Source organism: Watersipora subatra, chromosome 2 (assembly GCF_963576615.1).
Source record: "Watersipora subatra chromosome 2, tzWatSuba1.1, whole genome shotgun sequence".
NCBI classification, from domain to species: Eukaryota; Metazoa; Bryozoa; class Gymnolaemata; order Cheilostomatida; family Watersiporidae; genus Watersipora; species Watersipora subatra.
Window position 1 is genome coordinate 29005163 of NC_088709.1, and position 17535 is coordinate 29022697.

Consider the following 17535-nt stretch of genomic DNA (forward strand, 5'->3'; position numbering starts at 1 on the left):
AGCATTTCTGAGTCTTCAAGCATGTGTTTAGTAAGCTAAATTCATTTAAGTTAGATTCAGCGTTTATGTTACATCTGTCTCGAAGGTAAGAACTCATCCGCGTGGTACGACGTAATGTTACATTTTCTTGCAGATCATAACCACAAAATGAGCTAAAGTTATTGTAGGTAACTATAGTTACCAAGGTTAACATATTGTTCTGCTACTATTTTTTAATGATGATTTCGATGATTTTTACCAGGTGATTGCATTAGATAATTACTATGGGTTTCGATACCGCTCTATACGATATTTTCGTCTTATGATGCCAACACTAAAATGAACTAAAAATCATATGTTTGTATACCAAATGTTTCATTGTAGTCGTAGCAAAACATACTATATTTAGCCACTACTTGCTAATAATGATTTAAAATTTACATTTAAACACCTCTACAGTTTCATTTTTCCTCCTAATTTATATCAACAAAACACTTCTTTCAAGTTATGAAATTGAAAAGTTAGTCGTTTGAAATTTTTTTAAAACCTTTACAGTTGTTCGACTTTTTTTCTCAAATCATTTGAATTGCACCAAAAAACACTTTTCCCATGATACGACGTTTAAAAGTTAGAATGGTAAAGGTTACATATGTTGAATAAAAATAAATTTTTTGTCCAAATACTTTTTTATTACCCAGGCAACGGTGGGCATTCACCTAGTATCCAAAAAAATCCTCCAAAACCTACATACCAAAATTCTTCAAAGTAATAATAGCAAAGAGACAGCAGCTACTTGTTTGCCTTTCATCACAAAGAGCAGTTACTAACGGAAAGTGTTCCGTTTCTAGATTTTGTTAGGTGCTGGTACATCAAAGACTTGGTTCATTCACATCCTACAGTTCTTTGACCGGAGGTGTATTAAAAAACTAAGTCAATTGACGATTGTTGCACCAAATCATATCACTCTTGACAAACCTGGACCGATTAGAGAAACAAAAAATATTGCGATTCCAAGTACAATAAAATGATTTATAGCTTCAACATCAGTTACATTAAACAAAACAGACAGATCTGAAATCTTAACACTGAAACTGTTGTGACATCAATTATTTATTATACTTTGTATACACATGAAGTCTGCAGTGCCGATTGATATATCATCAAATAATTGAATCTTTTATACAGGATTGAATAAATCTAGTAAGTTTAATTATTCATAAAATGAGTGAGATCAAAATCAAAAATTTGGACAAGTTGGACAAAATCAAAATTTAGCTCATTAAATAGGGAATGTGTCGCAGATGTGTTGATTAATTCGTTTACTACTGACAAACCTCTAGAAATATTACCATCTAAACAAGTAATAATGAAACGGATTAATAAAATTGTATGGATATGTAGGCATCAACTTTTTTTGGCTAAATGTAGTTTGTTAAAATTGGACAAATAAAAATTACAATAATATCAAAATAAGCTCAGTATAAATACGCTGTTGAGAGTTTGCAAATACCGTATAATCTTTACAGTAATAAGAGCAGTGTCTGGCCGTCTGAGGCGACGCTAAGAGCGTTAATAAAAAATATTGCCCACACAGGAATCAAACCAGGGGCTTCAGATTTAAAGGCAAGCGCACTATCATAACACCACTCCAACAGCTTACCACTTCATGAGAAAACTCTCCACATACTCATGGTGATCTCTCATAGTGCATAAGACTGGCAAGCGTACTAGTCTTTACTATAATAGGAGCCGCCCCTGTCCATCTGTCCGTAGATACACTAAGAGTGTCTGCGGAGCAATCTCTAGGAAGCAATATTTTTCCTAACACTAAAAGCATTGGGAAAAGATTGCTTCATATGGGAATCAAACCCGGGGCCGCAGATTCAATACAAGCGCACTACCACTACAATACTTGATCGCCTTACCACTTAATCGGAAATTATCCACATAGTGATTAATCATGACGATCACGGCGCACAAGACTAGCAAACATACTCATGCAACATATAAACATATCCCACCTCATTTGTCTTCCATAACTACCCAACTGCGGTTGTACCTAACCACCTACAATACCTTGCCAGTGAAAAAGCTCTATCGTACGGACAGGTGCATGCGTTATGACCATCGCTAACGCTATTCCTTCAACAGTTGTGATAAACACCAGATTACTGTATTTAACCAAATGCTAGGACAATGCTAAGTAACATGTGAGAATCACTAAGTACTGCATTCAGCAGGAAAATAACTTGCACCAAAACTACAGAAGATAATAGGAAAGACCTAATAACATGTTCGGTAGTTTCTAGGTTCTCATGAACTACTTTTTCAATTTATCTAAATAATTTGTAATTATTTTAACCTCTGATATAACTTAGCGTGTCTGCGGAAATTGTATTACTAAAAAAATAACACAAATGTACTTGTCAGCACCACAGCATCATGCGCATGCTCTTCCTATAAACTTCACGGAGGCACAATGTTGCTGTGCTTCCAAATGTTTCAAATGACATTAAAACCTGTTTTTTATTTTAACTACTGACATGATGCGAGTAGCAGAATATTCAGTGACTCTGAATATTCTCCTTTTCAAACATATTGTTTCATTGTATCAGATGAAAATGATTATATCTTAATGAGTATTATCTAACTGAAGCCTGGTGTTTTTACAACAATTTATGATGAATGAGATAAAAAAGTTCCCTAAACAATAAGAAGCATAATGAACACAATGAACATTATGAGTTTGATTTTTTACATGGAAATCAAACTCTCCTATGAAACTATCACAGATGATTTTCAAAACGCTTTTTAATACTAGTACGCACTGTTTTCAGTCTCACAGTTAAATATAACCAACTCACTCCATCAACTAATGCTTCCCTACAACCACATATGCTGAAAGACAATGTGTTTGTAGTCATTCAAGAATGCTGAACTACAATACAATGTGTTCTGGTCATTTACTCTGCATTCCTTGTCTAAAAGAGCATGAGAACTTATGCTTGATTGAACTAGATTATAAGTATTGATGAAGTTGCGTATGTAAGGATTCAATCAAGCAAATATGCAGATGATGAATCGTGACAACTAGCTGTGTATAATCAAGTCACTCTAAACATTTACCTCTGTATTGATGAGAGGAATGCATTGCGCAGTAAGTTAACAAAGTAGGATACCGAGGCGAAGCTGACCGTGATTGCAAATGTATTCTATGGCCATGATTGACCTTCACTATAGCTACACACCAACTTTTCGATTTATAGTGTACATAACTTATACCACCTATATTCAAGACAAACTATGCTTACATCTACCTATACTTCCAGAAACATACACTTATAACCGCCTACAATCAAAGAAAACTTTACTTACTTATACTAGAGAAACCTATACTTATAACTACCTATATTTGGAAATATACCAATCAAATACTTATCTTGAGTTTACAGAGCAATTAGCAACATAATGCACATACGATTGTAGTAGCAGCTGGCACATATTTGAATGCTTCAATTTACCAATTGAAGAGTTGAGAAAAATATTACTAAAAGAATTAGAAACCTAAATGATGAGCAATGTTATACTGCATTCGATGCGTGTTTACGGTAAAAGGAATAGTATAGACAGTATACAGAGCTACTGTATGATACCAATATGAATTGATCAACACTAACTAATAAGAATAAACCCATAGAAGTATATTATACAGAGTACAGTAGACGCTCCTATAACGTAAACAATCTGTTTCAGGAACGTTTACGTTATTGGGAACTTACGTTATAAGAACAGTAAAATACATGTAAATTGCCTAATCTGTTCCAAGATCTTTCCAAACTCACCCCTTTGGCCATGCAAAAAAGAAAAACTTTACTCAACTCTTGTGGGATGTACCGTAACTGCAGAATTATTGGTTTGCACCAACAACTTTTTTCGTTTTTACGATCAATCTCACTGGTTTTATAAACAATAATTGCGGCAAATTTACAAGTTGGTAGGGATTGCACATTGTCGACGTTCATTTACAATGATTTGTTTATTTTTCTAAACAGCAAGTCTATTCTGCAAATTAAAGCTAATAACAAATATTTTGTACGTCTACAAAAAGGCGAAACAACAAAATCGTTTTACTATAAAAAGCAGTTCTACCTGTTTGGAGTCCATCACTATTCAGGGGTCATGGTTAGGATTAAAATAATTTTCGACGTTAATGTCACGAAACCCGTGACATTAACTTGTACACAGACGCTGTAATACCCGCACTAATCGATCGCCGTTGTATTTATGAACAATCGCGAAACTATCCTATTCGCCTTTTTGTCGACACTTTTAACGATCTATTACGACAAACTAGAATGTCGCGTAAGTTACATATATAACGCTAAACACTCGGCGGTTTTTCTTCCGCAAGTGGGGCGAGATAAACTAACATTCAAATCGATTTGGAAAACTTGCCGGACTTGATACTTTACAATATATGAAATTTTTGTACTTAGTAGGAAGCAAAAACTTATCGTAAATTTTTTGCGTTATCTGGAATTTACATTATAGGAGGTATACCTTATAAGAGCATCTACTGTATATAAAACTACTGTGTTATATTACAATACAAACATAGAATTATAATCAATGTTATGCTGTATTTAATGTGTGTACAATGTGCAAGTGTATTATGTACACAACTATTGCACTTGTAATATAAAATGATAAACGCTTGACTATTTAATCTCTGTACACAATATGTATATGAGTATAGTGTGTACAGTATACAAAACTACTTTGCCACACTACAGTAGCAAACTAACATGATAAGCAATGTTAATATGCATTTAATGTGTGTAGTATAAAACCATATTGTATACAGAATGCAAAACTAATAAAATAAACAATATTACAAGAAATCAAAGACGAACAGTTGACAAATGAGTAGTAAACAGCTGGCATATATAATTTGCTAATAATGCTAACACCATATGGCAAAAAGAATAATTTTCAAGGATACCATTTTGAGGATGCTCTGATTTATGACCTGTGGTGACTGATAGATTGCCATCATAAAGCTTAAATCAAGCTAACTTGGCGCCATCTATTCTAATATAGCTGAATATTCTAATACAAGTTATGCTTTTGTTTAGCTATTTATTAAATAGCCATAGCTAATGGTCTGGAATAATAGCATAAACTAGGCCTGGAAGGCAACAGTGCAATACATACTATGAAAGTGAATAAACCACATCTTGTGTTATTATTCATACAGGTAACATTTATTACTGTTATACTTTCCTCGTTGTCTCTACATGTTAGTGCAATACATACTATGAGAATGAATAAACCACATCTTGTGTTATTATTCATACAGAAACATAACAGTGACCTTTCCAGCCCAGGACCAGTTGATATAAACAGATTGTGTCTGTACTAGCGGCAATAAAATCAGACAGGATTAAGGGCTATACGGATTAGTAGAAAAGCCCAAACATTGTAAGGTATTGAGAAAAAGACAATGGGTTGAATACTAAACTTCTAAACCGACCAGATTGCAGTGAATAAAGATTACTGTCACAGAAACCAGCCATTCATTATTCTATAATTATTTAGCCTACTGCCAATAGGCCGGTGACATTGTATTAAGGTGGTCCCTACTGACCTCAGGATTCAAATGGCTTTTTCTTTTGGACCAGATTCACGTATAAATTTAATGAATCACTAACATAAGTTACGAGACAAAACTCAGACTAACTGCGAATCAACTCGAGGGAACAGCTCTCGAATTATTTTCATTAATTTTTTACAATTCAAATTCAACCTTTTTCATTGAGCCTTCATTTGCGTAATTGCCAAGCTAAAAGATTTTTCACAAAAAAGTTATGTGGAAAGCAATGGAATTGATTGCATCACAATAGAAAAATCTGTACACAGGTGTTTTCTATATAAAAAGTAAGTAAAATCTTCTTTTTGAGCTCACAATCTTAGAATATAACAAGACTACTTCTATAATTCAAAACAGTTTTGACTTTTAGCACTTGTGAACATATTGTATCCAGTTATGTATTCCAAGTTCATGATGATACTCAGTGAAAATTGTTTGAGGGAATTATATCTAAATCAGGTGAAAAATCCCAAAAAGTCTCATTAACTTCAACAACTTGTTAGCAAATATATTGAATAAAAACGCTGAAACCAATAATAAACAATACGATCTTACACTTGTGAAAACGAATATTGATCGAAGAAATATTTTGGCAACTATCCTCAGCAGTGTACAATTATATACAACCTAAATTCACTTTCAATATGCAGTGCTCTGAGGGTAAAAATATAGTTTGTTTCAAAAAAATAAAACAAACATTGCTATTAGAGCACACTTTAGTATAAAAAACCAGCTTAAATTTACAAATTAAGTAGACTGCAACACTTAGAACTAAGAGGTATTATAAAAACTAAAACCTTGATGATATCAACAAACTATTTGAGCATCTTAAATTTTGATCTGAAGTGAGATTTTATTCAAATTGCATATAAATTATGCTATCATTTATTGAGCATTTCACCCCTTTACTGTTTAATATGTTACCATCTTTGCATTTTTAGTATAAATTGATTTTGCTAATTAATCTGAATTTTAGCAGACAAAAGAAGTTCCTATAAAAGAGACACTTTTGTAGTTTTTTTTATATCCAAGTTAATTATAGGCATACCTAAAGAAAATAAGTCACTTAATCAACATTATGTCAACGAAAAAACTGTAAGCCCACTTCACAAACCCCTACATTATGTAAAATACCCCCTACCATACCTCTCACACCCTAGCCCACTTTGAAAACCTTTACACTATGTCGAATACCCATAAGCACCCCTCGCCCACCTCAAAACCACACAACGAAAACCCCTATTGGTACTCCCACCGAAAAAAACTATCATCAATGTGGTGATAGCTGTTGGCATTTAAAATGACACATGAACGTCAGTCAACTTGCTTTACTAACAACTTAAATAATACCGTCAACCATAGAAATAATCAATTATGGTACTATATATATGAAAAAGATAATTGTTCAATAGTTATAGAAGTTTTTTTTACAGAATTGCAGTCGAATCGCATAACTTAATACAGTATGTTTGAGCAGGTTTATAAACTTACAAGATTTAATTACTTGCAAAAACACGATTACTTTGCCCATATTACATATCAGGGTAGATTTTGAGTAGTTTTAAAATTTAACATAGGTTTCAAAGAGCTTTCGAATGTTAATGAATACAAAAGTCTTTGGGATTGAACAAAACCAATTTTGATAAGTAGATCTATAACTTTGTTACAACCAGATAAGAAGCATAACCCAGTCTGATCAATGATATACAGCCCCTACATAAGGGGCTATATATCATTGGTATGGTGAAAAGTAACTTCATAAAGTTTTCATAACAAAATAACTTTAAAACCCACCATTGAAGTGTTAGTTTTCTTAATAATATTTTAACTGGCTAGTTAAAAAACAGCCAAAAGCAATGTTTGTAAATTGGGCAGATGACTAGGGAGCATAGCTGCCAACTCTCACGCATTGGGCGTGAGACTCGCGCAATCACCCCAAAGAAAAAATGAAAGTGTGTGAGAAATGCGTGAGATTTTTGCCCCAATTTTCACAATTTTATATATACTATCATTGATACATCAATTGCTCCAAAACCAAATCTCACGCATTGCTCCACTCTTGGGTTGGCAGGCCTGCTAGAGAGTTTCCAGATAGAATAAGGACTCTGGAAGTCAGGCAAATACTTTAGAAACATTCGATGCGGAAAATGAGGTTTTTAAATATTTTGAAATAAACGCTGAAATAACAAATTAGCAAACGCTCGTTTTCGTAACGTCCACACTGGTTTTGTCACGTCCTTTTTATTCACACCTTTGACAATTTAGCCAACGCAAGAAGAACGATGGAATATGGTGTGGCGATGACATATGCTAAAGGCGTATTTTGCCCTCACAGAATTTATTATATTAAGTGAAACTAGTGAATATTGAGCTGCTATCACCAAAAATATTCCAAAGGATGCCTAAATGACGTTCTGCTAAAGTTGAATAGCTAACATGGAAACCTAGTCTAATTTTTAAGATTTAATAAAAAATAATGCACCATACGACGATAACATCTTGGAAAACAATCACACTGCAGCTTACATACAAAACAAGGGAGCCAAAACATAGTAAAGCCCCAGAAAGAATTCGACTGTCGAAATGACTCAAGGATAGTTCAACGTAGACGTGTAATCAAAATTGGGGTTTTAGTCACACGTCCCTCAAATAAACATTTAGCAATGCAATACTATTTGAAGCAACTTACCAACGACAAATACTATCAAGTTGATCAATACTTTGAATGTATAAACTATTTATTACAAACGTGTGTGAACTGAAAGTGAACCTGATGAATTACATACTAACCTATTAGCTCAACTCACCACCTTCAAAATAGTTTCGCTGAGTAGCGATCTGAACGGAGTTATAGCTGCGTTCTAATCAATGCGTTGGCAAATAGAATAAATTAAACCGCTAAGTTTGGAGCGCTCTTGACAGTAATTCAAGGTCTAGTTCGACGTCAGTTTGACGTCAAAATGTTGCAGTTGTCTTTACTCTGTTGATCTTGTTGCAAGAGTAGCTAACTTTTTGCCAAATAGCTTTTGTCATGTCGAGTGAATTTACAGACATTAAAAATGATCACACAGCTTCTTGTAGTTTTCGTGACTAAGTGTGGTGAATACATAGTATAAAGCTTGTTGTTGCATTAACTTATCTGACCTATCAGAGACAGTTAAATCAGCCTATAGACAGATATGTCAGTTATTTTTACCACCTGCATGAGATCACAACTGCTAGTATGACTATTCAATTAATTAGCCTACACATTGTTTTGTTAGTTTCCTAGGTGTTAACAATAAAACTGAACTAAAGAGACTCCAGTTTAGTGGGTTCTTTATCAAGTTGTTACTTATCAGGAGACAAAACAAACACGTCCTCACTTACTGAGCTTCAAGCCGTAAGCGAGTCACTAGAAGATCTTCCTCTCTCTAACGGTCTTGCGCTTTTTCTCTTTACCTCCGGTCAAGCCGGAGTTGTGGCGAGCTGATAATATCACATCTCCCTTTGTTTGACGAAAACAGCTTTCTTTCAGGGGATGTTCATCTGGATTCTGGGAGATCCCGTGAGACCTAGTCCTCTGCAACCTGTATATAGTCTGTAAGCGACTATTTGCTGATCTCCTGCACACTTAGGTGCACCTAGGAAAATATGGGTTTCCCGTAGAATCTGGCGTCTCTGTGAGTAGAACCTGGTAGTTCTACCTTACGCCTCAAGGGCGCGCTGATACTCCAGGTATTCATCGAAACGCAAGATTTTGTGAAGGTTGCGGTGGATCCTGGAAACTACCCTTTGAAAAGAGTGGAGAGTCTGAGATCTCTTCCAACATTATTTCGAGGTTCAAACTGCAGTTTCACCTGAATTAAATAACAAGTCATCATCCGCAGTGTCCATGCTTTCTCTCTCGACAGCCCATGAACGGGGGTTTCTATGGCTCTGGCCGCCGCTGGCAGGCTGTTCAGCACAGTCCCCTTTTAGAGCAAGGTCTTTGGCTACATTCGTCAGTTCAGTACGGTTTTCGATGAGCAGGTTTCTCTTGTTTCCTAGCACGGAGCTCTTACTTCCGTCTCTCAAATTCTTCCGGTTCAGCCTCGTACCGTCTCTTTGGTGCGGCATGCTGTTCTTTGAGGGCCCGCAACTCTCCCTCAAAATACGTCTGCTAGTCAACTAGAATCTCAATTGGAAATTTCCTTGATTTAAAAGGACACTCGCTTTCAGCGTGATACTTGCCATCACATGTACAACATTGGCTTGGCCTGTCGCACTCACCTGCCATGTGCCAAAGTTTCTTGCAAGTATCGCATCTAACATGAAGGCAGGTTTTCACAAAGTGATCTATTGAGCCACACTCATGGCAGGTGTCATCCCTTCTCCGGTACGGAGAACCATGACGCTTTCCCTAATGACTATTCCTGTATGTACGGTCTTTGGGGCCATCTGAATCACTGCTGAGACTGTAACGGTGCCAGTGATAGCGTGTTCCATGACTACCTTCACAGCTGCTAGAGCAGTATCTGTAACCATTATGATACCCATGGCGTTCTTTACTACTCTCACGACTGCTAGAATCGCATCTGTAGTCATCATAACACTCATTGCATCCTCGAACCTTGTAGCTGTCACTACTATCTCTTTTCTTTCGACGACAGTCCCCGACCTCTCGCCGTTGTACCTCACCAACCTCCTGCTTGGCACGCAGCTGTCCAGTAGCCCCTACACTTGCAGCCTCCGAAAAGGTACTAGCCCCAGGGATTGGCATTGCCGCTTCCGATGTCGCACTAAGTTGAGCGGAAGCAGGTCGATTAGAACTAGACTCTGCCGCGAGCATATTTGAAGTCTCTTGCGCTACATTTTTGGTCCAGAGAAAGTTTACAAACCTCTCCCAATACAGATTATTTTGGGCCATCAAATCTCTACATAATTTTGTGTCACGTAATTCATTCACGGCAATGACCAGAGCAAAGCTCTTCTGTGAATCATCATTCGTGCCAAAACCAAGCTGGCTACTAAGCCGCTCTACTCTAAGGAGGAAATCTCTGTCGTTTTCTCCCGAAGTTGTTTCGCAGAAACCAACTTTTCGGTCCTGACGTAGACTTTTTTCTCTCTTTCATAATGCCGGCTCAGCAGGTCCCAAGCCTGGTTGAAAGTTGAGTCTGGGTTATTAGATTCAAATCCTAACGATCTTCGGGTTTCCCTACCCTTTTGGCCTATGGCTTTTAAGAGTGCTAGTAATTGAGCCCTAGGTGTGAAGTTAGGGACTATGACGGCCTTTTCCCCCACCGTCTCCTCCCTCTCACCCATCTCAAAAGCCTTCATCTCCATACAGAGTGTAAACTCTCCGCTAAACCTTTTCCAACTACCAAATACATCAGTAGCCAAAATATCTAGCACAGGGAAGCTAGCAAAAATGTTTGCACTAGCCCTTCTTTCAGCCATTATTATTCTATATTAATTCGAAAAAGTTATATAGAAATCACTGAACAGAAATAATAACGGAACGGGCTATTGAAATCCGTTTGTGTATCTATTGGTAGTCACTACACCTCAATGAACCTCGCCAAGGCGTCTACACACTTCACAATTGTCCAACACAATTCGATATAATCACCTCGACTTATCACTGTATTATCGTATTAATTTAGCACTACACTATCGTATTAATTCATCACTACACTATCGCATCAACTTATCACAACACTATCAAATTACCATATCACTACACTATCGTATTACTTCTCTCCTGAAAGTAAACACTCGTGGTACCGTGTGAACTAAAGAGACTCTAGTTCAGTTGGTTCTTTATCAAGTCATTACTTATCAGGAGACAAAACAATAATTTTTGCAAAATTATTGAAATAAATAATGAATTAGAAATGAAAGAGTGGAATTGTATATTTTTCATATGGCATGATAACAATAGTATAAAAATTATAATTCACATGTGTGCAAGATCAATAAATAAAACAGAGACACTTCAATGAAGTTCATATGCTTAATGATAATGTTACGACAGCAATAATATCAACGTAGATATAAACAAATACTCAACTCCACAGTAAAATACTGCAGACGTACAACTGATAAGAAATAAAGAGGTAGGTTCTGCCATTATGTACAAATATGATAAATAAAAAAAATAGGCAACAAATGTTTAAAGAGTGTAAACTGAATCTACATAGATGCGGCATCAAAGCATTCAATAAACACAATACATAAGTGCTATGTATATGTACAGAGTTTGTGTGACTACAATTTTGTGCAATTCTCTAAAGCGGAAGACATTTTTCAGATATAATAACCTTTTAGAAGTTTTACTTTGCTTGAGCACTGGTAATATCACTGAAACACCGTAGCGTAGCACAAATATTTGTGTCCTACAAAAGCTCTAGCAAATAAAGACGTAAAACGGCGCTCATCAAGCAACCAGAAGTTTCATACTAACACCATGAAAACTTACATTTCATCTTAGTTTAATAGCTCTAACAAAATAACTTGATCATTTTTGAAAATCCAGCAAAGAGCTCTCGCTTATCGCCATGTCTTCTGCCTAGTTCAGCCATGAGAGCACCAAAAACATTGACGTTTGTAGCCTGCGGCTCTTGCAAACTCAAGCTGTAGGTTATAAATGAGATTTCTGACCATATTCTGCACAGGCTCATCACACAACTTCCTGGTGAATATATCGGCGAAATTTTCGTGTTTCATTGAGCTCTCCCTCGTCTTCCGATGTCATAAGTTCCTGTTGACTAGAATTTTGAGAAGTGAGTACGGCGTGCTCAGGGGTCATGCCTAGCCTTTGGCCAGTGGAAGCCGTTGTTGTATTGGAAGAAATGGTGCTCGTTTTGTTAGACGCTCCACAGATAGTAATGTCAGAGCAGAGGTATCGCTGGGTATAAGCGTAGTATATGGAAAGAAGAACTAAGAATATAACGAGAAGGCAAACAGCCGTCGTCGCACCAACCATCAGCCACCATAACGTGTTGGGAGCCAAACCTTTGTTTTCTAATGATGCTCCAGCATCGATTTTTATTCCATTGCCTGAAAAAATGACAAAAACAGTTTAATGACTAATGTTAGTTTAAATAGGCAAAATAGGATTACGAATAATGATACACGGTGTTTTCATACAGAAGTATTTTTTGTGAAGAGAAAAATAAAAAGAAGCATTTCTATTTACAAAACTAACTAAACCTAATATTTTCAGTGGAACCAAGCTGGTACCATCACCAAAAAACTTACCCAAATGTTTGATGAATACTTTCCAAAAGTTTAGTAATTTTAACCAAGCAAATTGGACTAGATATGCCTTTTTAACAATCTTTAATTTTAAAATAAACAAAAGTACCTTCAAGTCTCTATGGGATTAGCATAATCAAATATTTTCAAACTCCTGCTATGAACTAGCTTAAAGACTAGTTAATATAGCGAGTTAAAATGCTCAAGCAATACAAATCGTCACTACACATGCACAACGGAAAGAAAATAACAAGAAGATAATTTGAATTTTTTATAACTAAAATGTTAAAATTGAAAAAACAGGCAAAAAGCAAAATGTCAGAAAATTATACAACTGTCAGAACCGCTGACAAAAAACTTAGTGCTTTTTTCTCATTCAACAAAACTGCTAAATCGATTTTCCCAACAACTGATACCAAGCAGCAGTAGTAGTGCAACTGTAGTAGTAGTGCAGTAGTAGGAATGCAGTAGTAGTAGTGCAGTAGTAGGAGTGCAGTAGTAGTAGTGCAGTAGTAGGAGTAGTGTAGTAGTAATGCAGTAGTAGTAGTAGTGCAGTAGTAGTAGTGCAGTAGTAGTAGTGCAGTAGTAGTATTGCAGTAGTAACAGTGCAGTAGTAGTAGTAGTAGTGCAGTAGTAGTAGTGCAGTAGTAGTAGTGCAGTAGTAGTATTGCAGTAGTAGTGGTGCAGTAGTAGTAGTATTGTAGCAGTAGTAGTAGTGCAGTAGTAGTAGTAGTATTGCAGTAGTAGTAGTGCAGTAGCAGTAGTATTGCATTAGTGGTGGTGCAGTAGTAGTAGTGTAGTAGTAGTATTGCAGTAGTAGTAGTGCAGTAGTAGTGATGCAGAAGTAGTAGTAGCAGTAGTGCAGTAGTAGCAGCGCAGTAGTAGTAGTGCAGTAGTAGTATTGCAGTAGTAGTGGTGCAGTAGTAGTAGTATTGTAGCAGTAGTAGTAGTGCAGTAGTAGTAGTGCAGTAGTAGTAGTATTGCAGTAGTAGTGCAGTAGTAGTAGTATTGCAGTAGTGGTGGAGTAGTAGTAGTATTGTAGCAGTAGTAGTATTGCAGTAGTAGTAGTGCAGTAGCAGTGATGCAGAAGTAGTAGTAGTAGTAGTGCAGTAGTAGTAGTGCAGTAGTAGCAGCGCAGTAGTAGTGCAGTAGTAGTAGTGTAGTAGTGCAGTAGTAGTGCAGTAGAAGTAGTGCAGTAGTAGTAGTGCAGTAGAGGTAGTACAGTAGTAGTAGTGCAGTAGTAGTACAGTAGTAGTGCAGTAGTAGTGCAGTAGTAGTGCAGTAGTAGTAGTGCAGTAGTAGTAGTGCAGTAGTAGTAGCGTAGTAGTAGTAGTGAAGTAGAAGTAGTACAGTAGTAGTAGTGCAGTAGTAGTAGCAGCAGTAGTAATACAGTTGTAGTAGTGCAGCAGTAGTAGTAGTAGTGCAGTAGTAGTAGTAATGCCATCAGTTATGGCCATTCATTTTTCACCTTCAACTGTCTGTGTTTATCTAATTCTCCGATGACAGTACGCCAATTCTCCACCAAGGCAGCAAAATTAAGTAAAACAGAAAAAATGAGTAAACTTTTAAAAATGCAAGTTCTAACTTAAGACCAAGTGAGTACAAATCAGTTGTCTCTAGTAAACACTACAGCACTGTCCAAACTCATGAAAACAGCTGACATTTTACGATATTTGCTGGTAGCAATGATTTACTTCCTTAATCTTACTAACAATCATCACAAACCATATACTATTTAATAAAGACTTTTCTAATGATTAATATGGATAAGTTTTCAATAAGCAGCAATTTTCAATTATTATTCTTCAAAAGAATTGTGCATAAAACTCTGAAAATACTGGATGTCCTAGTATTTATTTATGTGAATTTGGAACTCTTTGAAAGTGTTTTACGTCTGCTTTTCAAGAACTCGAAATAAACAGCAAGCTCGGCCCACTTGCTCAATAGCCACTCACGACCCAACGAGCAGGCAAGAGTTTCTGTCACACATATCCCTCTAACCACAAATAACCTTACCAGCGGATAGGCAACCCCCATCAAACAGGAGTGAACCGTAGTAGCATTCTGTGCATGAGTTGTTGGTGTATGAGACACAGGAAGCGCAAGAGACATGGCATGGCTGGCAAAGGCGTTTGCTGCCGTACCAGCCAGCCGGACACTCCTTGACACACTCATTTCTATATAGAAGCTCTTTAGCAGCGCATGCCATTGACGGATCTGCAGCGATAGATGTCACCTCATCAGCGGAACAAATAAAACAAATACTTGAGAAACACTCACAACCCTCAAATCTATAAAGAGCTGTGATCATAGTGTGCAGTTGACTTTGAGCAGATGCGCTTGTAAAAAGGAAGCAAGCGGTTTTATAAGCTTTGGGTAAAGATAGATTTACAATGTTGAACTCGAAAAGAATGAAACTGTTGGAGAGGCAAAATGTACACTATGACCAAGTTATGAATTATTTACAACTGAAATTAGAGCAAGCATATAACACAAAACTGTTTGAACTAATCAAAGGAAACAAAGTTACATGCCAACCTCTACTTACGATCACATCAGTGTACCAATTTTCCAACATATGATGCGAAACTCAAGCAAAATTTTGACACTACTGTCACAGTAATATCCCAACATTGGACATTTTTCAGAATCAATACAGGTTTTTATATAAAAGGAAAATTGAAAATAAAATAGAAAACATAAAAACACGTAATTTAGCATTGGAGAGAGCCACATCTAAGAAAAGTTAAAATGAAAACCATTTTTTTTATAGATTATTCCTTCAATTTTTTCTATACCTAATTTAAATCTATATATTTAGGTTTTTATATATTGCAAATTTCATATTACAAATTTCAGAAAAAATTATTTTTGTATGCAGTAGTTCGATTGCAAAGATGTATAAAAGTATGAACTGAAAATATTAACAAAGCATGAGATTGACAAGCAGAGCAGGTGGCATTAGAAAGCAAGAATAAGTAAAAGCAACATAACCACAGACATAAGGGAAAACACCGCATGAATGAACTTGAATGAATCATGCCTTGTGAAGTCGTCTTCTCTTAGAAAGGAATTTGATAATGTTGCAAGAAAATGGTGATCACCTTCAAAGACATTTCAACAGCAGTTTTGGAGCCATAAAGAAGAAAAAATGAAATGATATTTTTGAAATCAACCATATTTTTGTAGCAAGTTCCTTCAATTAAACTGTCCTCTCCAAAGAAACAAAAAAGAACATACTAAGAATGACTTCATGCGGCTAAGAGTCTACATTGCGAGCCATACCATGCTTTGTGTAAGATAACATATATGATAGCCACTCACCACAGGAAGAAGAAGAAAGAAAGAGTAATGCAAACTTGCGTTGTCAAGACAGCCCAAACACTGCTCCGGACCATTACGCAATAAACACATCAAACTAGCCTTGGAAGTAAGGTTACAGCATAATTAAATGCAGGAAGGACGCAGAATAACATAGACATAAGCGTTTGGTGACCTCTAACCCAGTCAGTAAGATTAAATGGTATTTTTAGAACACCCTTGATGAAGTTTATATCAGAATATTTAACTGCTCTTTGGTTCGAAATACAATAACTGCATCGACTTCTAAGCTGTCATCAGCATTATTATGATATTTTTTCGTATGTGAAACATTTATATTGTCTTGGCAGCATCACTGGTTAGAAGCAACATAATAATAATTACAATAATAATAATTATAAGAAACAGGTTGACATGAAGCGTGAGAAACAATGGCATTTTTCATTTTGGCGCCTTTTGAAGTACAGGCAATGGTTAAATGTTGGTCACCTCCCTCTGAGGGGTCAAGACAGAGCGGCAAAAAAAGAAAACGCTATAAAAACGATCGTGATTTCTAGCAGAAAAAAACAAAATGTTAGACAGATTTTTCATATACAAAAAATATCTGATAGCAGTTACACGTATTCTGCAGGTACACATATTTTTGGCGATTATGTGTTGTAGTTATACAGTTATATAGACCGCAGGTAAAAGCATATGTTAGCAACAAGGTTAGCAAATAAAGGAAACAAAGCAATATAACGCGTAGCTGTCAAAAAAAAGAATTATTTTAGACATGCCGATACCCTACAGTGCCGGCATTGCTAGACCATCAACATACATGTACATTACAGTAAGCATAAGCATAATACTTCTCCAGAGGGCACTAACGGACAATGTTAAGGTTACATTCAAATATTACAAGCAAGGAACAAGCTGTTACGGAGTATGACATACTTTATGATCAGTAATATAGATTTTACAAAATATAAAACTATATTTAGCACATATTGGAAACAACTGTCTTACAACAAAAAGATACAGCAGCCATTTTTAGTGTCCGAACTTGAATGTATAAAATTGAAATTTTGTAAGCACTAGGAGTTGCAAGATGCGAATGGCAGATCTAGACTAAAAATAAAAAAAAAGCTAAAACAAAATGGCAAAAAAGGCCAATTTTTTAAAATTCAAATTGCTGAAACCCTAAAAGCTCAAGATTGCAAATGAAATATACTTTAAATAAACTCCCAGATCCTGTAAACCAAGGTAATGAATAAAATGCATGAAAAGTCAAGAGAGTTAACTACTAATACACAAACAGGCATGAAGCTTAGCAGTAAGAGCAATAGAAATGTGCAAGCGTTACGATGCGGACAATGCTCAGGGAG

The 17535-nt window shown here is 36.1% G+C and overlaps 3 protein-coding genes across 6 annotated transcripts in view; all 3 read right to left on the reverse strand.

Moving 5' to 3' along the window:
- LOC137386764 (insulin-induced gene 1 protein-like) overlaps positions 1-8499 on the reverse strand; it is a 28818-nt gene extending 20319 nt beyond the window's left edge. Inside the window, exon 1 of one of the 2 annotated variants that reach the window (XM_068072898.1) lies at positions 8420-8499. The gene's annotated coding sequence lies outside the window, so the exon portion shown is untranslated. Of the gene's footprint in view, positions 1-8318 lie in introns of both variants that reach the window. The other variant, XM_068072899.1, reaches the window with a different exon arrangement.
- The window catches only part of LOC137387277 (probable phosphatase phospho2), a 393003-nt gene that overhangs the window by 45645 nt on the left and 329823 nt on the right, over positions 1-17535 (reverse strand). The gene's annotated exons all lie outside the window — the stretch shown is intronic.
- The window catches only part of LOC137387779 (furin-like protease kpc-1), a 52939-nt gene continuing 46889 nt past the window's right edge, over positions 11486-17535 (reverse strand). Inside the window, exons 15-16 of the mRNA XM_068074293.1 lie at positions 14864-15064; positions 11486-12649 (exon numbers count right to left, since the gene is read on the reverse strand). Of these exons, the coding sequence (XP_067930394.1) occupies positions 12270-12649; positions 14864-15064 (581 nt within the window). The 3' untranslated portion in view covers positions 11486-12269. The remainder of the gene's footprint in view (positions 12650-14863; positions 15065-17535) is intronic.